At 46.9% G+C, this 23,141-nt stretch overlaps 1 protein-coding gene across 13 annotated transcripts in view; it reads right to left on the bottom strand.

Annotated features, from left to right (window-relative positions):
• Positions 1 to 23,141, bottom strand: part of APBB2 (amyloid beta precursor protein binding family B member 2) — a 425,552-nt gene that overhangs the window by 64,574 nt on the left and 337,837 nt on the right. For all 13 annotated transcript variants that reach the window (XM_053577899.1, XM_053577898.1, XM_053577900.1 and 10 more), the window contains 2 exons: positions 12,874 to 13,020; positions 10,193 to 10,320 (listed from right to left, as the gene is read on the bottom strand). In XM_053577899.1, the coding sequence (XP_053433874.1) occupies positions 10,193 to 10,320; positions 12,874 to 13,020 (275 nt within the window). The remainder of the gene's footprint in view (positions 1 to 10,192; positions 10,321 to 12,873; positions 13,021 to 23,141) is intronic.

Raw genomic sequence — 23,141 nt, 5'->3', positions numbered from 1 at the left:
CCAAGAGACAGAGGTTGCTGTGAGCTATAATGACACCATGGCACTCTACCCAGGGTGACAGAATAAGACTCTGTCCCAAAATAAATAAAAATAACCACCTCTGTTTTCAACACAGTGAGCTTAACAGATTTACTCTGGTATCCAGAGGGCAGCTGTTACTCAACTGAGGCAAAGTGGCCCAGCCCTAGGCTGTCCCCAGTGTTTATGACCTTCTGGGATATGTTAGGAAAGAAGCTTCTTTCAAAAGTCTGCTGAATTCTTTGGAGCTCAGTCTGATTTAGGAATGATTTCTGGCCTCTCATTCCTGGCCGGATCCTCATTACAGGTATACAGAAACGGACAGGGCTGGGGATGTCAAGGACCCTGGTCCAGGGATCAGACATGTTAAACCTGAACTAAGCGCCTATTTCACAGATCCATGATCAAATAAGGGTCAACTCTTATAATCCCTGCAGAGTGATCCTGCTGCGCTGTTTAGTTTGCCTGCTGCGACAGACCCGGTTTCAGTACCACATAGAAACATTTGATTTCTACTGATTTGAAGATCAAAACCTAATGGCACCTGGCTTTGTTTGCACCAAGTTTACACTCCAGAGCTCTCCTTTGGGGGGGGGGGGGTGGCAAGGAAAGACTTAGGATCAGAGTTAGGAGCCACCAGTCATGAAAAATTTTCCAATAGCAAAGTGACTCTTCGCTCGAATATGACCAGCCAATCCTGGACCACAGGACTGGTGGGCTGCCCTCTTCACTGAGCAGAGAAAACCAAGCCCTTGAAAATGCATCCGGGGCCACTTTCCCAATGAAGAATTATCAAAAGCGTCAGGCAGGGCCTGCAGGGAGAAAGGCGGCCACGCGGACCAGTCTGTCTCCGGGTCAGCCATCCCTAACCTCTACCCTCCTCACCCTCCATTGCTTGCTGCCAGGGCTCTCTTAGAAACTGCAATTGTGCCCCTGCTCTACCCTGGGACCCTAGTACTCTCAAACACTTCTTCCTCCCCAACACATTTTCTAGGGTGACAAATCTGACTGAACGAAAATATTTTCTGGGTTTTATTTTTCTGACTCCCTTGACCCTGTCACTTCTCTAGACATGTGTATGGGGCCAGAGCCCATCTGTCACCCACTGAGTTCCTTTATTTATGGTCTGATTCTTCCTGAGTTTAGCAAGGTTTACCTTTCCCCTTTTAAGTCAACTCTTTGGCTATTTGTATATGGCCCAAATCTGATTTGGTATTCCCATTCTCTGGATGTCACAATTACACCCGTGTGATTCTGCTCCTGGGACAGTTTTATCTTTGGAAATTTGATGTTTGCTTGGGGACTCCGAATTTATTTGAGACAGAATACCACTATGTCACTCTTGGTAGAGTGCCGTGGCATCACAGTTCAGAGCAACCTCAAACTCCTGGGCTTAAGTGATTCTCTTGCCTCAGCCTCCCAAGTAGCTGGGACTATAGGCACCCACCACGACGCCTGGCTATTTTTGTTGCAGTTGTCATTGTTGTTTAGCAGGCCTGGGCTGGGTTTGAACCCGCCACCCTCAGGACATATGCCTGATGCTATAACCACTGTGCTACAGGCGCCGAGCCGGAATTTATTTTTTTGGGGGGAGACAGCCTCACTTTGTCACCCTCAGTAGAATGCTGTGGGTGACAACCTCAAACTGTTGGACTCAAGCGATTCTCTCACCTTAGCCACCCTAGTAGCTGGGACTACAGGAGCTCCCCACAATGCTTGGCTTTTTTTCTCGCTCTGCCTCAGGCTGGTCTTGAACCTGTGAGCTCAGGCAATCCACCCGCCTCAGCCTTTCAGAGTGCTAGGATTACAGGTGTGAGCCACCATGCCTAGCTTTTTTTTTTTTTTTTTTTTTGAGACAGAGTCTCGCTCAGGTGCCCAGGCTAGCATGCTGTGGCATCAGCCTAGCTTACAGCAACCTCAGACTCCTGGGTTGAAGTGATCCTTGAACCTCCTGTACTCCTGAGTAGCTGGGAGTACAGGTGCCCACCACAACACCTGGCTAATTTTTTTTTTTTTTTTTTTTTTAGACAGAGTCTCCCTATGTCGTCCTTGGTAGAGTGCTATGGTGTCAGAGCTCACAGCAACGTCCAACTCTTGGGCTTAAGCTATTCTCTTGCCTCAGCCTCCCAAGTAGCTGGGACTATAAGCCCCCGCCACAATGCCCGGCTATTTTTTGGTTGTAATTGTCATTGTTGTTTGGCAGGCTTGGGCTGGATTCGAACCTGCCAGCTCTGGTGTACGTAGCTGGCACCCTAGCCACTGAGCTACAGGCGCCAAGCCTGCTCTCTCTTTGACACAACAGCCTCAGGTCCCCAACTGGATTGGCTGGGGCTGAAACGTTTATGAAGAAGGCTGGACCACGTGATGAACCAGAGGGGCCAAAGTGGATGACCTACTTCTCAGAAGAAAACTGTCATCTTCCTACAGTCACCGACAGGGACAGGACCACCAGAATAGTCGGTCTGGAAATGCTCTCACACATTCCTCTGAGGGAAACTTTTCTTGGACATCACTTATGATGTCTTTCCTTAAAGGTTATTCTACGCCGAAAAGGCAGCAAGCATCCCGTCGTGATTAATGGAAGGCAAGGAGGCCACTTTTTAGGAGATAAAATACACCATGGAGTAAGTCAGCAAAACAGTCAAGTAAATCCTGATCCTCTGCTTATCATGGGGCTGTATTAAAAAGAAATTAGCTGTAGAGGTCAAGATAATACTATAGCGCAGGGAAAGAATTATTGCTCTCTCCCTGAAGACTTTTCTCCCCGAGGCAAGACAGCACACAGCCCAGATTAAACTTTCATCAGCAGATCACAGAGCGCCATCAATCTTTCCTTGCTGTCTGGCTCCAAGAACCCTCCACTACATGTCAGTAGGAAACCCTCCGTCTTCCACAGAGACCCCACCAAATTATGCCTGGGAAAAGAAACCACAGCCAAGCAAAAATAGAGATAGCATTCAGATTAGCTCAAAAACCAAGAGACCCACATTATTTCTAAATCTGTCACCTAAAACGTAAATACCATTACCCTTTTTTTTTCTTTGAGACAGAGTATTATTTTGTTGCCCTTGGTAGAGTGCTCTGAAACTCCTAGGATCAAGTGATCCTCTTGCCTCAGCCTCCCGAGTAGCTGAGACTACAGGTGCCTGCCACAACACCCGGCTGTTTTTAGAGACGGGGTCTCGCTCTTGCTCAGGCTGGTCTTGAACTCCTGAGCTCAAGTGATCCACCCATCTCGGCCCAGCAGAGAGCTGGGATTACAGGTGTCAGTGACTGCACCCTTTCCACTAATTTAGAAAGGAAGTCTACCTGGCCCAAGTGCCACAGGGTCACCCCGAATTTGATGCTGCTGAGCAATGAGAACAGCTATACTCCCTTGCTCAGAAATTTTCCAAGGCCAGGTGCGCGGGCAGAACTAAGACAGGAACAGGATAGGAAAGAAAAGGAAGACAGTTAGAAAGGACTTGGCCCTTTCCATGGCAACTTCCTATATCCAGCAGCCACACAGATCATTTAATTCTCTTCTGAATGCGATATTACTCGGATCTTCTTTCTATAAAGAGTGAGTTTGTGCTGGGTCCCCCACATCTGGGTCTGGGTCTCTCATTCTTTTTTTTTTTTGTTAAACAATGCTTTAAAACTATAAAAACCATTCTTTACTCCTAGGTCATGCAAAACAGGCCTCAGAAACAGTTTGTCAACTTCTGCTTTCAATGGGACAGGAACCATGTCACAGATATCCCTGTCCCTGAGGCTGCCTAGTATGGTATTCAGTGCACATCGGACTGTCCCTCTCTTCTCCTGATTATGTAAGACCATCCGTCATCCCATGGCAGGATTAACAAAGCAGCTTCTTTTTTTAGAGACAGAGTCTCACTCCATCGCCCTTGGTAGAGTGCCGTGGCATCACAGCTCACAGCAACTTCTAATTCTTGGGCTTAGGTGATTCTCTTGCCTCAGCCTCTTGAGTAGCTGGGACTACAGGCGCCCGCCTAGCTATTTTTTGTTGTAGTTTGGCCGGGGCCGGGTTTGAACCCGCCGCCCTCGGTATATGGGGCCAAGGCTCTACTCACTAAGCCACAAGCCAACCTCTATCAGAGGAGCTTCTTGGCTGGGCGAGGTGGCTCATGCCTGTTATCCTAGCCCTCTGGGAGTCTAAGGCGGGTGGATTGCTTGAGCTCACAAGCTCAAAATGAGGCTGAGCAAAAATGAGACCCCATCTGTATGAAAAATAGAAAAATTGAGGCAAGAGGATCACTTGAGCCCAAGTTGGAGGTTGCTGTGAGCTATGATGCCATGGCACTCTACCCAGGGTGACAGCCTGAGACTCTGTCTCAAAACAAACAAACAAACAAATAACAACAACAAAAAACCAGAGGAGCTTCTTATTTGAACTGGCAAAATACCTGGGATCTGTTCTCTGCTGTTATAAACTAGATGGGTCAAAGGTAAATCACAATATTCTTAGTTTCCTAATTCCTAAAATAAAGTGATTGAAAGACACCATTACTAGATTGCCTTTGACATCTAAAGGCCTATAAGTGAAAGTTTTGCAAATTCTAAACAATGTACCTGAGTAGTATCCAGGATCCATTGTGCTTTTCCCAAACCTTAAGCAATATCTTCAAAAGAAACCAAGGCAAAACAGCAAAACACCACTGGCAGGAAAATAAGAGCATTAACCATGTGTGGCAAATACTTTAAAACAACTTCAACTGTGGTCTTTGTGAATAAAACCAGTTGGGAATTATCTTTTTTTTTTTTTTCCGTCCCCTTTATCGCCCTCAGTAGAGTGCTGTGGCGTCAGACAGCTCACAGCAACCTCTAACTCCTGGGCTTAGGCAATTCCCTTGCCTCAGCCACCCAAGTAGCTGGGACTACAGGCGCCCGCCACAACGCCCGGATATTTTTTTGTTGCAGTTTGGCTGGGTTTGAACCCGCCAACCTCGGTATATGGGACCGGCGCCCTATCCACTGAGCCACAGGCACGGCCCCAGTTGGGAATATCTTATGAAAAAAAAAAAAAACAAAACAAAACATTCAGTCCAACTGAAACTAGCTATGTTCTCCTGAGATCATGACCAGATATAATAATTGACTCAATGATAATCTTATTTGGAAATTTATAAATAATTACAAATATTTTATTATAAAAATTATTCATCAAAACTAGAAAAGAAGTGTACTAAACACCTCCTAGGAAGAGAAGTTTGCTATACAAACTATGAGAACAATTGATATTATAGGGTAAACATTTCATCTATATATAAGAGCACGTTTTAAAAACCACTTGTGTACAATGGCTGTTGATGGTTGCTTTTTTGGGTTTTTTTGCAGTTTTTGGCCAGGGCCGGGTTTGAACCCACCACCTCCCATATATGGGGCTGGTGCCCTACTCCTTTGAGCCACAGGCATCACCCTGATGGTTGCTATTAATCATGAGGAATTTTATCTTCGTTAGACAGGCCTAGTGGCATCTCTACTTATGACAGTTATTAAAAGTAATTCAAATTTTTCTTAATAAAAATAACAATTTAGTGTTGCCACTAATTTAATGCAAAGCATTAAATTTATTAACCAGAGCAGCATTTCCCAAAGTGTGCCACGTGACCGCATTTCTAGGAAAGAAAGGTTCCTGTCTGGTCTGAAAAACACTTCATTGGAGGGTCCCCGTGCATATCTGAACAGGGAAACCTTTGGGAGAGCTCAGAGTGAGGGGGGGCCTATTGCACTTTGTTTTACTCAGTTTCCCAAGTGATTCTGGAACCTTTTATCCTCCCTCAAGAAAAGCCTATGAACATCTGACCTGATTAATCCTCACTGATACTGAAGCGACTTGGGGAAAATTGCATTTATGGGTCTAAAACCCTCTGACACCACCACCTGTCCATTTTCCCTTCTCATGGTTAACACATGAGATTAGCAGACTCTATTGTCTACTGTACACAGGGATTGTGATGCCCTTACCCCCAAAATGGGCCCGTATCTGCCAGGGGCAAGAGAGGCATCCCTGTTACAAGTTCCCTGTGTCCACAACTGATGTTCGTTTGCTTTTGATACTTCTGTAAAAGAATACTTCTGAGCTCTTACTCAGACTTCCCAAGATCTGAGTAAGAAGGATGCTGAGGCCAGACGTTACTTAGCACAGGCCTCTGAAACAGGGTGGTGATATCCCTCCCAGACCACGTGCAGGGGCGGTAGCTTGGCAGGCCCACAGACAGGCTGAGCTGTCCCAGCTGCCGAGGCCCAGAGCCGGGCAGGTCAATCTGGCTGCATCTGATTGGAAAAAAAGCAAGGCTCACGAATCTCCTTTCACTGGCCTCCATTTCCAGAAGCCGTGGTGTTTATCTCACCATGATCAATAGGAACTGAAGTACGGTATAACCGAGAGAGAGGAGGCAAACCCCACTTTGCTGTGCAAAAAAGCACATAAGCTCCAAGAAATGTCTCTCAAGGAGAAGACGAAACCTCACCCCGGTTGTGCAACAACCAAGCCCCGAGAAGACCAACACATGATGTGATGCAACTCCTTGTACCATGCATGAGACGTCTCTCCAACTCAACCTCAGGGGCTGGTGTGTGTAGGGGTGTCACCATCCATCATCTCCTGCAAAGTGAGCTTACTCCTTAAGGAGCTTCTGCAAAGCAAATCAAAACCACTTGCAAGTCTGAAGAAAAATGCCAAACCCAAAACACTTTGATAAATTCTGATACAACAGGGCTCACTGAAGCATGCTGGATTTTAAGGAAGATTTTGTGCCCTTCAAGTCCGTTGTACTATACATTTTTCTCATTCATTTTAGCTGCATCTAGAAATCCCCTAAGATTCCACTCTCTGAGCAAGGAAAGTTACAAAAGAGAATGCGAAATGGGCTCGTTTTGGCAAGCAAAATGAAACACTTTTATGTTTTATTCATGCGAAGTGAAAACCCTGTTCCTTTGCAGCATTACAAATTGAATTTGCTCTTGTAAATTGCTGTTAAAAAAAAAAAAATCAAAAGCAAAGCTTAAAAAAAAAAAGGAGTACAAAGTCCCCTTTTCCTAGGGAATGAAAACATGAAAACTCAGGGGACCAATAGGAAGAAATAGAGCCTTTCACTGGAAAATATCATTTTTAAATTTATTGTTTCTAAAAAAAAGTGACTCAAGGCCCCCCCACAAGTGCATGATCTCGTTCAGATTCTGACAGCCTGTGTGGAATCCTGGGTGTATTTCTAAATCACATTTATCTGCTAACATTGAGTGAGAATAAGAAGTGATTTAAAAACATGAGTAATGCAGCCCACATTTCAAAAACAGCCAAGGCAATGTAAGCTAATTTACACTGATCTCCTTTTGGGGGGGTGCGGTGGGAGGCTCTTCCTACTTTGTAGGACAGCTGAACTCATTAGTGTCCAGAACAGCTTCTTATCCTCTGTATCACATGAACAACTGTCCCTGAAGCCTCCCTGAGATCTGACTCCCTGACCCACACGGTTGCTGAAAGGAAGTCATGGCATCAGCTGCATTTGTTAGTGTACGTTGCTTTAAAAAGCAAAAGCTAATATTCACCGGGCACTTACCATGTCCCTGTCACTATATATATACACACACACACATATGCTATGGTCCTTATTACGACGTCAATTTCATAGATGAGGGAAACTGAGGCTCACACAGCTTGAATAATTTTATCAACAGGGGTTTGGATCATGTTTTCCTCCAGGCACGTAGTGTTTGGCTTCACTTTAAAGAGGCAGGATGAACTGAAGACCTTCTCATTAAAATCCACTGGCACCTTGACCTTAAGAAAACCTTGCCTTGGGTGGTGCCTGTGGCTCAGTGAGCAGGGCGCGGGCCCCATATGCCGAGGGTGGCGGGTTCAAACCCAGCCCCGGCCAAACTGCAACAAAAAAATAGGTGTTGAGGCGGGCGCCTGTAGTCCCAGCTACTCGGGAGGCTGAGGCAGGAGAATCGCCTAAGCCCAGGAGTTGGAGGTTGCTGTGAGCTGTGTGACGCCACGGCACTCTACCGAGGGCAATGAAGTAAAACTCTGTCTCTACAAAAAAAAAAAAAAAAAAAGAAAACCTTGCCTCATCTGGGCGTACACGTATGTAGTGATTCCCACCTTGCCTCCATCTTACAAATAACTTGGAGGACAGGAAACAGGAAAGGATCGAGCCTCTCACATGGAGGTCCTTCCACCAAAGCGAAACATTTTTAACCATGACCGGTGTCATCAGGTATTTATTTCCCTTATGCAATTAATCACTTCATGTCAATGCCTCAACCCCAGTGCTTCAGCTCTGGCAAGTGAGTGAGGGATAGCTGTGTGCACAGAAGCCCACCCACCTGCCCCCCAAAGCACCTGGCCTAGCTGTCATCACTCATCATCCTTTTATAAAAAGCTCCAAGATGCAACTATGCTCTCAGAAGGGTCTATCTAAGTAGTTGGAGAACACCTCAGCTCTCTCTCTGCAGAACAATGCTCACTGTAAGGACCAAATTAACTCCATTTTGTTAAAACTAACTTCATCTTGTCCCTCAGTCTTCATTTTGCAGCTGCATACCAAAGGTGTTAGGCAACCTGCTCCCTCCTCCGCCCCCCATCCTTGCCCCATGATCCATGCCCTTGCACAACATCTGCTCCGAGCGATAGCAACACTCTCCCAGACACCCAAGGACAAATACTGCTCAGTCCCCTAGACCCCTATCAGCTCGCCCCAGCGGCTCACCTCACACCCACTCCCTTTTCTTTCCTTTCTGTACAATTAAAAACCTCCCTCCTTTTTGAGATCGGGGCTTCTCTGCTCTCCTGCTGTGCCAGGACCAGGGAGCCCAGGCTTGAGCTTATAAATAAACAACCTCTTGCTTTTGCATCGGAGTTGGTCTCCAGGTGATTTATGTGGGGGATCCCGCGAGTTGGGCACAACACTCAAGTCTGCTTCAGGGGTCCTCAAACTGCAGCCCACGGGCCACATGAGGCGGTGCTATTGTATTTGTTCCCATTTTGTTTTTTTACTTCAAAATAAGATATGTGCAGTGTACATAGGAATTTGTTCATTTTTTTTTTTTAACTATAGTCCGGCCCTCCAACGGTCTGAGGGACAGTGAATGGCCCCCTGTTTAAACAGTTTGAGGACTCCTGGAGCCTTTGACTGATGACTACTTAGCCAACAAGCCTTCCTTTCTGGGTTAGGAATTCGAATGGAAACAAAAGCACTAATGTCAGCCTTGGTTGACAAAGGTCAAATAATCTAATGTAGACCCTCCTCCCCTAGCTAGAGAGGAACATGCAGCAGAAAGCCAGAATTCCCAGGATGGAACTACAAGCCCACGAGGGTCACCTCTCTGACACCTGAGAATTTTTTTTACAAATCCTCTTTTCCATTTTCAACAAAGCAACAAGTAATCATCTGACAGTCTGTCCCTAGATGCCAGCTAGAAGATCCTCTATTACCTTGGGAATTGCCAAAGATTGACTATAGTTCAATAATTAATTGCATTTAATGTAGCCCAATTACTTAACAATGGCCTCCAACCATGTGGTCTATGATAACCTCTACCTTATTAGCTAGAATACGTGCTTGAAAATCAGAACTTCATTGTTTCCAGTCATCTGGAGAATAGACAATTCACAATACATCAAAGAACGTTTTCTTACAAATAACAAATGTTCAGTAGAAATTCAGAGAGATACATAGCGAATGAAATTTTGATATGACCAGACCGTCCTTTCAAGTGTTAAAGTTCAGCCCATCTCAAATCCCGGAGATTCCTGAAAATCACAATTGAATGATCTAAGCCTTGGGATTAAAGGCTATACAAGGCCCCCCTTCCTGTAAGCTCTCAGTGAACAAAATACCAGTAGGAAGGCAGCTGGAAAGGCTGAGGCTCGACTGAACGAAACAATTAATTTTCAAATGACCACAGAAAAGAGGGGAAAAACGGGGGTTTGGGTCACCTGGGTGAATTGGCAATGCGGGTGAGTGGGGATGAGCAGGAGATTATGCAGAACAGGGCACAGGACCGATGTTCACAAAAGATCTGAGGCACAGAACCGAGGGAGGGAGGGAAGGAGACACACTTGCTTCCATTGTTTACGTTTCTACTCTGAGTGCACTGTCACGCTTCTTATGCAGTGAAACGCCGTGAACTCTCACTGGGGCACGGGTAAGGTGACAGCGGGACTCACCGGCCGTTGTCGCGGCCCACGCCCCACACACGGATGCTCACGATGGGCTGGGAGTGCAGCACGGTGCGGTCCATGGGGTCCACCAGGCTGAGCGTGTCGTTCTCCAGGATCAGGTACATGTCCTTCCCCTGGGAGTCAAGGAGAAAACATGCTGTCCTCCCCAGGCCGGCTCCACAGCCTCAGCCCATCTGTGACCAGCTGGGGGCGCCATTTCAACCACCAGAAGAGCCATCTTTGGGGGTAGTTTGTTTTACTAAGAGACAAACATCCTTTCCGGACTAAAATATTCATAAATCTTTCACATTTCCTCTCACATGCCCAATTTCTCTCTCCCTCTCCAAGTCTTCCAAAATGTGTCCCTAGCCTGCTTTTAGACTGCTCGTATTTTTAATGATTTACTCTCTGTATTTTTAAGACAAAAGGTTAACAGGGTCCCTGGAGAATCTGGTCCTTTGCCAACTCCAGGTCCATGGAACTCCCACAGCCCCTTCCTCCCAGTCCTCTGGCCAGGCCCTTCTGTGCCCATCACATCCCAGGTAGCATCCTATCTGCATGATCCGGCTAGAAAACAGCAGGCACAGTTCGCGACATTTCTCAGCACTAACAATAGCTAACGTCGATGTGACTGTTACTGTCTAAGGTATTATGCCATGTGCTCTAAATTGTCCCAGGAGAGCTTCAGTTGTTATTATCTCCAATTCGCAGGTGGGGAAACTGAGGCCTGAGGCTTAAAGGTTAAGTAACTTGCTCTAGGTCCCACCCAGCACCTGTGACAGGTGGAATGCCCAAGTTCCTTCTCCCCTGCGTTGCTACTCAGGTGCTTAGGCTTACAGGCCCGTCTCCCCAGATATGTTGGCTCTTTGGGGACAAGAATGCTAGACACCTCAACTCTACTCCCCTGGTAATCACAGAAGCATAATTTCAAGACATCATTAAACATCTGTTGCTCAGATGAAAGACTGTCCCTCCTATTGGTGGCCCAGATGCTGTGGTACTGAAGCTAGAAGAACAGGCTGGGCAGAACAGTGAGGCTTCTTGTAGGTCTTCAAATCTCAAATGGGACAGATAAATTGTGCTTTGGTATGGTTTTCATTTTGTTTTTAGAGACAGGGTCTCTGTCACCCAGGCTGGAGTGCAGTGGCATGATCATAAGCAATTCTTCTGCCTCAGCCTCCTGAGTAGTGGAGAATACAGGTTTGCACTGTCAACACTTGGCTAATATAAAAAAAAATTTTTAGAGAGGGGGTCTTGCTATGATGCCCAGGCTATTTTCAACCTGTTGGCTCAAGCAATCCTCCCACATGGCCTCCCAAAGTGATGGGATTACAGGTGTGAGCCACTGTGCCAGGCTTAGCATACTCTTTGAGAGTGATGTTTTAGATTCCCATGAAAGGGTCTCGGAGTGAATGCAGCTCCAGCAATCAGCATGGCAAGGATGATCCATCAGTGCCCCTCCCAGCCAATGTTGAAACTGTGGCCAGAGTCTACAGCTAAGATCCAGTATGATTTCAAATCTTCCCCAAAGAGCAGCTAAGCCATTTACAGATGAGAGCGCTGGCAGGAAATATAACTTGTGCAGACTGTTGTGGCCACACAGACTTCACAGAGCCCGGTTGCCTACGACACCCATAAATGTCAGCCATTCACATGTTAGTAAAAATGACAACAGCCTTCCTTCTAAATCCTGAGAATTGTTCTTTTGGAGGAGTAGCATTTGTGACTAAAGAGGAAAGAATACAGGTGAACAACTCCGCAGGAAAAATAGGCCTGGTTATTTGGGTGGGAGACAATAAAGTGAAACATCAAAAGAGTGCAAATGGCCTGTCTCAGGAGAAGATTCTTTCCAGTTCCCCCACCCGCCTAGCATCTTAAGAGTCTGGTTGGCAATTCGCTTCAGCACCATTTTAAGGTAGACAGACTCCACGGAAAGGTCTGGGGACCCACCTTCCATTGTTGCATGTTGCTGGGAAGAAACTGCCCAGTCAAAAGGCGAACTTTCCCACCAGCGCTGTGTTAACTGGGGACGGAGGGAAGGGAATGTATGCACATAGTAAGAGCCGTTCTCAGATGCTCCCAACATGCTTGTTGTACAAGTCTCGGAGCACAGGAGCAATGCAGCTTCTCCAGATTGTATACCAACTTGGTGTCTGTACTTACCACCTTCCCTCCTGAAATTAACATTTCAAAATGGAATCACTTTGTTGAAAATGAGAACGAAAATATAGGGATCTATTCCCCAACTCACAGTGTTCATTTTCAGACTGTAAATGAAGACGAGTGTGTGTCACCTTTTTAGAGCAGGAGGAGCTTGTACGTTTGTGCGTGCGTGGAAGTGACCTTGCCCTTTGAGACTATGCTTCTTCCTGGAAAGCTGCTCTTACAGATGGACACACGGACTCTGCAACTTCAGGGAAGTTCTGAGCCCTTCCTGTTCAGTCATGGATACTGAAAACCAGGTCATCATTTAGGTGCTGAGAAATGACACCCCCGGTCCCTATCCCTGAGATTTGGTGATGCCAAGAGGCCAATCGTGGGGTGCAGCAGGTCTACACCACCTGCCATCATGGGAGGGTGCCCCTAACACCACCTCGGAGCTCTCTGCACCACGTCTCACCGAGCTGGGGGGTTTCATGAGATGCAGCTGGATGAACCTTACATTCGTCACCCCACGTGTCACTCACCTCTCCCCAAATGCCCACGGTGTCTCGGATGTCATTTTTGCAGTAGGAAAGCTGCCTGATGCAGTTGTTGACAGCAACGCTACTTTTCCCGGGGGCGAGGTCCTCCTCTGCCATCTCCACCCATCCCAGAGAGCGCACAGCAAAACACTGGAAGACAGAGAGGACAGGAAATGACCGTCCCGGTCACACTACGGTCCCCAAGCAACTACAAGCTGACTTAGCGTGCTCTAGATGCCTCATTGTGCCTCATCATTTGGAAAAATCAAACTCTGACCTTCCCCAGTATTTAAAAAAAAAGTAATGATGAGGGTCTTCTTGCTTGACTTGTGTTTGTGTTCAGGTGTTTTCCTTAGGAAAGATTACCAGGAGTACAATTAGAGGGCTAATGGGCACAGAAATTTCTAAGCTCTCGTTGTAAGGCAGGTTTTTTTTTTTTTTTTTGAGACAGAGTCTTACTCTGTGGCCCTGGGTCGAGTACTTTGGTATCACAGCTCACAGCAACTTCGAACTCTTGGGTTCCCTGCCTCACCCTCCCAAGTAGCTGGGACTACAGGCACCCACCACAACGCCCGGCTAGTTTTTCTATTTTTAGTAGAGATAGGGTCTCATTCTTGCTCAGGCTGGTCTTGAACTTCTGAGCTCAGGCAATCTACTCGCCTCAGCCTCCCAGAGTGCTAGGATTACAGACATGAGCACCGTGCCAGGCCTGGTAGGGTTTTTTTTTTTTTTGATAGTAAGAAATGCAACCCCTGTGAGATCTGTTACTTGTTAAGCACCTAGAAAAAGTAGGAGAATGAATTAAATAAATGTCAGGTATTTGTTTCTAGTAACAATGAAGCAGGATATTTTCTCTGAAGCCCAGAAAGGGGAAGAATGGGGAGAAAATGTGAACACGTGTTAAGAAACAGGCCTGAGGTCTGACAGCATTCACGATTAGCACCAAATCCTGAAATACTCGAAAAGTGACGGACTTGTGTAACTTTAAAGCACAAATACCATTTATCCTTTTATCACCTGGAGATATTCTATTTGAGACCATACCCTTGTCTTCTTTTATAAAGTTCTGTTATTCAATTTTTTCCTTTAATTTAAAAAGCATTACAGGCTTATTGTAACAAGTAAAAAAAAAATCCAAAGATGATAAAGAAAATTCACAGCACGTGTGAGGGTGATTTGGCCCCAGCTTCTGCCCTGCTATTAGTTACCAGGACTGCCACACTCCTCCCTGTGGCCCAACCCCATAGGCCTCCCTACATCCTGGGGTCCCATCCAAGCTGCATCCATTGAGGAGACCCCCTTCCCTGGCCAGGAAGCGCAGACATGGAGCTGCACGGCCTGGCGAGCCGACAGACTGTGGATTTCATAACAAAATGAGAAATGCAGCCGAGGTCTTCCAAAGGGACCTGTCAGTCTAGTTCACCCTTCCCTCTTCCAGCCCCTGGGACTAGACTGAGCGCTCCCTCCTGATGTGGTAATCACACTTTCTCAAGAGGGAAAAAACCCACCAAAATACCAAAGACAAAAATAACTCATGTAAGCAAATAGCACACTGACCCTCACGTCCCAGAGACAATGTCTGTGTAACCACCTCCGCAGCCAATCCACGGACTGTATACACAGCACCTTTTACAAGTAAACTAAAGTGTAACTTTTTTTTTTTTGTTTGAGACAGTCTCACTTTGTCACCCTTGGTAGGGTGCTGTGGCCTGATAGCTCACAGCAACCTCAAACTCTTGGGCTCAAGAGATTCTCCTGTCTTCTAGGATTGCAGGCGTGAGCCACTGTGCCTGGCCAAGAAGTGTAACTAGTTTCTTTTCTCTGGTGGTTCCCAACACAGGCCTGATCAGTAAAATCACGATGTCCCAGCTGACACCCCCTGCCTGCCCTTTCAACTTTGTCACCTACCTCCTCTAGGCAAATATTACCTCAGGTAATCCTCATCAGAACCCTTTTCACCAATACCAAGTTACTGTACCCTTTTAAAGATGAGGAGAGTGAAAGAAGCACAAAGCTGGCGGAAGTGGCGGACCTAGGATTCAAGCCCAGGCAGCCTGGCGTCTGTACCCCCACACTGACCCACACTGCCATCAGCTTCTGAGCTTTCACTACAGGGACAGAGTCAGATGGGGCTCTGCCTGAAAGAAGGCTCAAGAAACAGTGAGTGACCTTGATACAGTTTGGCGCACACGTGGCTGGAGAGTAGGGTCAGCCTGCGTTCCAGGCTGAGCTGTGACTTACAGGTTCTGTGACCCCGGGCAAGCCATTCACTAAGTCCCAATTTTTTCCATTTGTAAAAGTGGGAAGAATAATACTTATCACACAGGGTTCCATGAGGTAGAGAACTTAGCGTAACACATCGAAGAAACACTCAGTAACATTTGTTCATGAACAAGCGAATGGACACTGCACGTAAATCTCCACCGGAGTCATCAAAGCAGAGAAATGAAAGCAGCAAGAAGATTGGTACGGAGGGTGATCACAGTCCCCCATCTTCCCCAGGCAGTGCTGGTGTACCTAAAATTACCAAGGGCAGCCCCTTCTACTCTCAAGTGTCCTGGGTCAGATGACAGATTATATCATGTCTCTAATCAAAATTACAGTCAGTGTAGCCCCCGACATGGAAAGTGTGCGTTGCCCAGAGAGAAATGGGGCTCAAGATCAACAGAAGCTTCACATTTCCAGTCATAAGATAAACAAAAAATCAAATCAATCAACAGAAGCTGCTATCAGTAGAGCATCTCTGATTCTGGCCGGAGTGAACCCTAGGACACCAGGGTCACTGTGGGATGGTCACATACTCTGAAAGCTAGAATTTGGGAAAACGTTTCCCCACTGCCTCTGGCTGCCTACTACAAAACCCTACGGCTAATGGATACTCAAAGGATTCACTAACAATGAGGCAAGAAATAATACTGGCTTTTTGTCCCTTCAGTCCAAGAACACGTGACTTTTTTTTTTTTTTTTTTTGAGACAGAGTCTCACTCTGTCACCCTGGGTAGAGTGCCATGGTCTCATAGCTCACAGCAACCTCAAACTCTCGGGCTTGAGCAATCCTTTTGGCTCAACCTCCTAAGTAGCTGGGACCACTGGTGCCTGCCACCAGGCCCAGGAATTTTTCTTTCTTTTTGAGGCAGAGTCTCGCTTTTTTGCCCCATAGAAACGGATCTCATTCTTGCTCAGGCTGGTCTTGAACTTCTGAGCTCAAGTGATCCTCCCCCACCTTAGCTTCTCAGAGTGGTAGGATTACAGGCCTGAGTTACTGGACCCCGCCAGAATATGTGAATTTCAATCTAAAAAAGCTCACTAAAAATCAGGAGTTTCATCCCTGGCTAAAAAAATGCAAATCACCCAACCTCACCACAGCCCATTAAGAATATTATTTTGTCATGCCGATTTAAAAAATAGAAGACCTTTAACAAGATTATAATGAATTTAAAATCCTTTTCCTCGTGCAGTCCTGCTGCTGTTTTAATTTCTCATCTGAAAAGCTTCACCACCATTCCATGTGGCCACAGCACAAGGAAACAGGTGTCTGGGGATTACTGAGCAGGGAGCCGCCCGGGCTTCTTTCTTCCCAGAGCCGGGAGAAGAGCAACATGCTGCCCCCGTGTGGCAGGAAGGTTTATAATCACCACTTTTCTCAAACTCTAGGAGTGATGCTTAGAACTCAAAATGTTCATCAAGCCACTTGCCTTGTAAAATATTCTTTTCAGAATTTGTAAACAAAAAAATCCAACACTAACACTTTGATGCTTGTTCTTGAATAGTTCTTAACCAAAAGGGCAAAAAAGAGTAACGACTCAGGGTACAACAATGTCATCAGGCAGGATTCTCCACCCTGGTGGCTCTGGGCCTGTCACTGTCAGTCACTTGTGAAAACAGAGTAACACTCCCCGAGCTCTCAGTGTGAGCGAGCACTAAAGATGATGGTGCGAGTAAAATGCTCAGCATGGTGCCTGGAAAATTCAAATATTATTGATAAATTTTACATTTTTAGTAGTGGATTTTAAGGATCTATCTCGTGTAATGGATTTCAGCCAAAGGAGGCATGTGGAGATGAGCCACCAGCCGGAGGCCTTCCTCAAAACACAGAAAACCAGGCCCCACCCTTGGTCTCTGACTCAGTAGGACCGGGCCAGGTCCCAGGATGTGCCTTTCTGTACCTAACAAGCTCTTGGATGCGAGCTCTGATCTGGGAGCCACTTGGGGAACCGCTGCTACAGACAGATGGCCCCTTTCCTTGCCCAGAGTTACGCTGCTCCTAAAAATGGTCCTGGAGGTAGAATCTGGGTTCAGATCCCAGGGGTGTCGCTTACTATTTGTGATCTTGGGTGAGTTAGTTGACTCTCTGTGTCTGTTTCCTCATGTATAAAAAGTGTGAATATTAAAAATAACCCATCTTGCAACAGCCTATCAGACAAGATGAGGATGAGCCGGGCTGAACTGGAGCTTGCTGCTGTTCCTGTTATTACAGCTCTGAAGGGGTTTGGGGTGACAGCTGAGCTAGAAAGGGGGCAGCTCTTGGCCCAGGCTCCCTTCTCTTCCATTTGTTCTCATCTTCCACAGCGGACTCAAGTCTGATGACCTGACCAGCTGGAACACTCATCCCGAGTACCGTTTCCATCTCTCTGCGTCCTGTATCAACCCAGACCCCTTCCTGGAAAGAACCTCCTCCTACAACATGTCTGTGGGCAGATCACAGTACAAAGTCTTGGTTTCTAGTCGTTACAGCCCAATCAGCAGGTGCTCATTCTCCATGAATCCAAGTTTACTCAGCTGAAAAGTGATAATAGGCTGGGCATGGGGGCTCACACCTGTAATCTTAACACTCTGGGAGGCCAAGGTCAGAGGATCGCTGGAGCTTAGGGGTTGGAGCAAGAGGGAAACCTCATTTCCCTCCCTTTATTTTTTGAGACAGAGTCTCACTTTGTCACCCTGGGTTGAGTGCTGTGGCATCATAGCAACTCTTGGGCTCAAGTGATCCTCTTGCCTCAGTTTTTCTATTTTTAGTAGAGAAAGTCTTGCTTTTTGCTCAGGCTGATCTCAAGCTATTCACCCACCTCAGCCTTCCAGAGTGCTAGGATTATAGGCATGAGCCACCACGCTGAGCCGGAAACCCCATTTCTAATAAAAATAGAAAAATTATCTGGACTTCATGGTAGGTACCTGTAGTCCCAGCAACTCAGAAGGCTAAGGCAGGAGGATCACCTGAACCCGGGAGTTTGGGGTTGCTGTAAGCTACGACTCCCACGGCACTCCACCCAGTGGGGACAGTATAAGACTCTGTCTCAAAAAAAATTGATGATAACACGAAGGTCACAGAGCTGCCAGGAGATTCCAAAGAAACGAAGATGGTAAACTGGCTGGGGATTATAAGGCCTCAGCATGTTCACGTCCTCCTCTTTTTTTCTGGCTCCAAAGACTATCATTTCATTCTTTGTTTTCTCTGAAGTGTGACGTGCCTCTTTTCCCCAGCTAAATTTCTAGGTGTCTTTTCTTCCCTGCTCTGAGCTTTGATGGGGACAAGGTAGAAAACTCAGAGACAACTGAGATAACGCCGGAAAGGCTATGTTAACCATTGTGATAAAAATGTGTCAAATGGTCTATGAAGCGAGTGTATGATGCCCCATGATCATATCAATGTATACAGTTATGATTTAATAAAAAAAAAAAAGGAAAAAAAAAAAAAGAAAACTCAGAGACCTCCTTGCTGGACCACGAGGTGGGGCAGGGGACAGGATGGGGTGAGACTAGGGAACTGGAGCCAGTGAGGGGTCTACTACAGGCTCTGCCTCCAGCCAAGTGAGCCGGAATCAGGGTCGGTACCCAAGAAGATGGTGATAAACTGAGCTACTATTCACCGAGTAGCACGTCCAATTCCCAGAACACAGTCACTGTTCTGGAAACATTGAGGAATGATGAAAAGTTAAATGGTATGAGAATTGACAGCAACACTAAATATTAAGAAAAATGTTCACATCGAAAAACTAAAATTTGGCATAACACTCCAAAGGTAGTCCCACCTGACACTCATCTGTAGGAATCACCACCGAAGCCCAAGTAACCTGCAGCACAGTATCAACTGTGTGTTCAAGACCATAAACATTTATTACCTTTTAGTTCCTGGACCTATGGAGAGATGAGACACAGTCCCTACTCTAGAGAAGCGTGTGATGGAACAGACACGTGGTGGGGCTCTATCAATGGCACCCCAAAATAAGCTTCACAGAGACACACCTAGATTGGGAGCTCACGAAAGGAGCGTTTTAGTTCAGGGAGGGAATGATAGGCAGCTTCTTAAAAGACGTGACCATGAGCGGAGTTTTGTAGGATGGATGGATTCATTCATTCATTCCACACACATTTATAACACGACAATATGCCAGGTGCTGGAGAATCATCACTGCCCAAACAGACCCAGTGCTCTGCTCTGGGCAGCATTTTAAAAAACTGGCAGGGCGTACTACTTTGGCTGCCACACCAAAGAGGTCACACAACTCCATGGGTCTTACTCCAAGAAGAATAAGATGCAAAAGGGGGGTGGGGGGCAGTGAGAACAGTGGTTTAGGGCCAGGAGTTCAGGACACTGCCCTGACTTTAGGGCAAATCCCAGCTCCGCCATGTGTGAGTCATGGCATCTCAGTTACTTAATCCTAGCGAACTTCAGTTTCCTCATCCGTGGCCCTGATAATAGTGTAGACCTCTCAGGGTACTGGGGTGATGAAACATAGCTTAAGTATCTTGCAAAGGGCCTGGCTCAAAGGGCATGGCTGAGAAAGGGGACTGCTACTTTCTCAAGGTTCCCTGGTCCTTGTCAAGAGTAACCCGAATGGGGATGACTGCCAACAGCCAGCTATGCCAGTCTGGTTTTGTCTTTCCAACTATTGAGTGTCACAGGGAGAAACAGAGGGCCTGGTGAGGAGGTGGGGGGGTGCTCTGTCCTCTTTAGGAGGCAGGCTCCACCTCATCAGTTGACTTAGGGGTTTTAACCAAGGGTGCATGCACCTGGGAGATCCACGGATGGGCTTCAGGAATTTCTAAACCCCCCTGAAAATACACCCAGAATTGTGTAAGCTTTTACCAGTTTTCCAAAGGTTGTGAGAACATAAAGTAGAGTCAGTCCTCACTTAACGTCGACAGGTTCTTGGAAATTGCGACTTCAAGCAAAGTATGAATGGCAGGTCTTCCAATAACAGCACTGTTCAACTTCTTTCAACATGTCATCACAACGTCAGTGAGAAATAAAAATTGGTTTTGGTACATGTAATCTTGCTGAAGGTTGCAGTTTCTAAGAACTTAATGATGTCAAGTTGAGGACTTATTGTACTTCAAAGGAATTCTAAAGGTTGGACACCAAAGTACTCACCAAGACATCAATTCAAGTAGAGATGTACTAGGAGCTTACTGGGGGCATCAGAGTCCATTTTTGATTAGTGATGAGGGAGCTGGCTAAGTGGCTTTACATAAGAGGTGAGGCATGTAGGGTGAACAGAAGGGATGGGTGCAGGGAAATGGAGAGGGGGCTGCAGGACTGTACCACCTCCGGCAGCAGGTGCGCCTGAATGATTTGCGGGACAAATCCAGCACCCAGCTTTTAACACAACACAAGAACTTTTCCTGGATATCACCCTTGATGCCCCAGCAAAAGCCTGTTATAGATTAACAGTTTCTAAGATGCTGTCAGGGTGCTCCCCTTCCCCTGGGGAGATGCCCGGCAGAGAAAAAGGAACACGCAGAAGTTTCAGGGTGGTGAAAAGGAGCCCAACCTAAGAGAAAACACAGGCCCCAGCAAACTGGCAGAGCTTCTGGGAGGAGACAGACTCTGCAGGACATGGCACTGGAGTTCAAGCCTGTCTTGCAAGATCCGGAGCAAGTGACCTTGGCCGTCACCCACTTTGTGCAGAGCTGCTCCAGAGACCCTGTCTATCTGGGCTCTTGGGGTCAAGTAAAAAAAAAAAAAAAAAAAAAAAACAGGTATTTTTGCTATGAGGATCTTTTAAATAGTCAGATTCCATATTGATGGCCTGATGGCCAGAATAATGTTCATCTAGGGCACATTCATTACACTTGATGTCCTTTGTTCTGTGACGTTTTTGTAAGTGTTAAGAAGAGCCCTCTGCCCTGGGACTTCCCCCGGTGACCCACTCCACGGGGCTGATATCTGCCCAGAGCTTTTCACCTGCCCAGACCTCACTGAGATAAAATGCAGCCAGTAAGCCAAGAGCTGTGATCCAAAACCACTGTCATGCAGCCTATTCCCCAAACGTGCAGGATTTCCAAGATTCAAAGCCCGTCTTGACTTGCCTCCAAGATAGGGACATCTTTGGTAAATTGGTGGTCCTTGCGGGTAGGATCGCTGTCACATAGTTTTATCTGCAATTAGGCTTTGTTATTTATTATTTTTTGGAATATCGAAATGCTTTCCGAGTCCAGGATATCAGCTGCTTCTGCAGGAGAGGTGTCCGGGGAATCTCTGGAGTGAAGCCTGACCTAGTTCTCCCTCCGGCCGGGGCAGGGACTCTGCCTGATTAACGATTCGGCACGGCAGTGACCTCCGGGCCAGGCAGGGCCCCAGTGAGCACTTTGGCTGTTCCTGCTGCTTCCCCCTGACAGTTTACAACACAGCAAGCGTGAGATAGGAACAGGGGACGACTGGGGGGCCCAGAAGTGCCATTTACTTAACTCTCCCCGTCTTCAGAGCATGGCAACGGAACTGGAAAAGCTCACGTCACAGGCCCCTCCACCTAGAGGCCTGGTGGAGCAGCAGCCCACTCACGTAGCACTTACGTGGTGCGGCATCCCAGGCACAAAGGATCAACCATAATCGAAATATCGTCCCCAATCCCCATCTCCTGCTCTGCCTGCTCGCCCGCTCGGGCTGGTCCCTTCAGACAGGTGGTTCCTATTCTGGGTCACCTCTTGCCTCTTCCCACAGGGCCAGGAATACCTGCCACCTCCCCAACTGGGAAATGCCTCCGAGAACATAAAGCTTCCTTGACACGAGGGCCGGAGGGCAGCAATGTGGGTGGGTGGCAGTGGGGACTGTCCCCGTCCATGCATGATGTAGGGGCTGGGCATGCTTCCGAGATTTAAAGCTTCCCTGGTAGTAGGTCCTTATGTGAAAACGTAAGGATTCTTCCCTAGCAGACGCGTCACTCCTCCTGCCCCTCTGTGCTTTCCCCAGTCAGCTCCTGCCTGCCAGGCCTGGTCCTGAACGTCCCCTGAAATACAAAACGTGTGTGCTGACTCGACTACGGCGCTGAAAAAAAGAATCATTTAGGGATTTATAAGGATTGAAGCTTGAACCACTGACGTGAAGAGAATGCTCGAGAGTGGTGTCACTTAGGCGGAGACGGAGATGAGAGTCTTTGTCTAAAGATTTAACTGCTGCTGGGCACTCTCGGCTTCCCCAGGGCGCTTACTCAGGGGAGTGAAGGCTCCTCATTCCTCCTGAGCACTTTGTGAGGCTCCGACTGTCCACCTGGGCTGAGCTGCAGCCTGGACTGCTGACCCCTCATGTGGCTGGAGTGGGGAAGGGAAAATGAAATTCAAAAGGTCACTGCTCTGAGGCCATTCTGGAGAGGGGGGCAGTGCCACTGGCCTCGTAAGACCTGGATGTGGCTTCTCATTTAAGACATATGTTTGTTCTCCAGTAAAATCATGACTTCAACGTGTTTGGCTTTTAAGACATTTTGAAATCATGATTTTAATACATTTAAAATAGTTTCTACGTATCCTTTTTTACCTTAAAAGCATTCTTAGGAGAGGGGGTTTCAAAGTTCAAACAAGGAAAGGAATTCCCATTTACTGAACTCCTAAGATGTGTGTTATCGATTATCTCATTGGAGTATAAATTCTCATGACCCAGTGAAAGAGGAGGTACTGCCCCCTTTTTTGAGAAAAGCAGCAAATACTCTAAAAGAATCCTGGCAAGTTTAAGGATTATTAAAACATTCTGAACAATGTGACTTGGAGGGATTATAGTCGTCACAACCCTGATCTTTTTATGTGGCGAGGAGGGAGCGGGGGCAGAATAAAGACCAAGGTGGCGGACAGGAGTGTATATGCACACGTATGCAGGGCAGTGCAGGTGCACACACGTGTCCACAGCGTGGGAACACAGTGTGCACATGAGTACATGTATGTGTGCATGTGTATGCAGATATGTACGCAGGGCGCTTAGCTCTTTTATCTCACTTAACCCGCATGGCGGCACGAGGTAGATGCTGTTAATATTTCACTTCACAGATGAGGACAGGCTGGTTGCT

Source organism: Nycticebus coucang, chromosome 23 (genome assembly GCF_027406575.1).
Source record: "Nycticebus coucang isolate mNycCou1 chromosome 23, mNycCou1.pri, whole genome shotgun sequence".
NCBI lineage: Eukaryota > Metazoa > Chordata > Mammalia > Primates > Lorisidae > Nycticebus > Nycticebus coucang.
The sequence above is the reverse complement of the archived record's forward strand: the minus strand, read 5'-3'. Positions and strand labels throughout refer to the sequence as shown.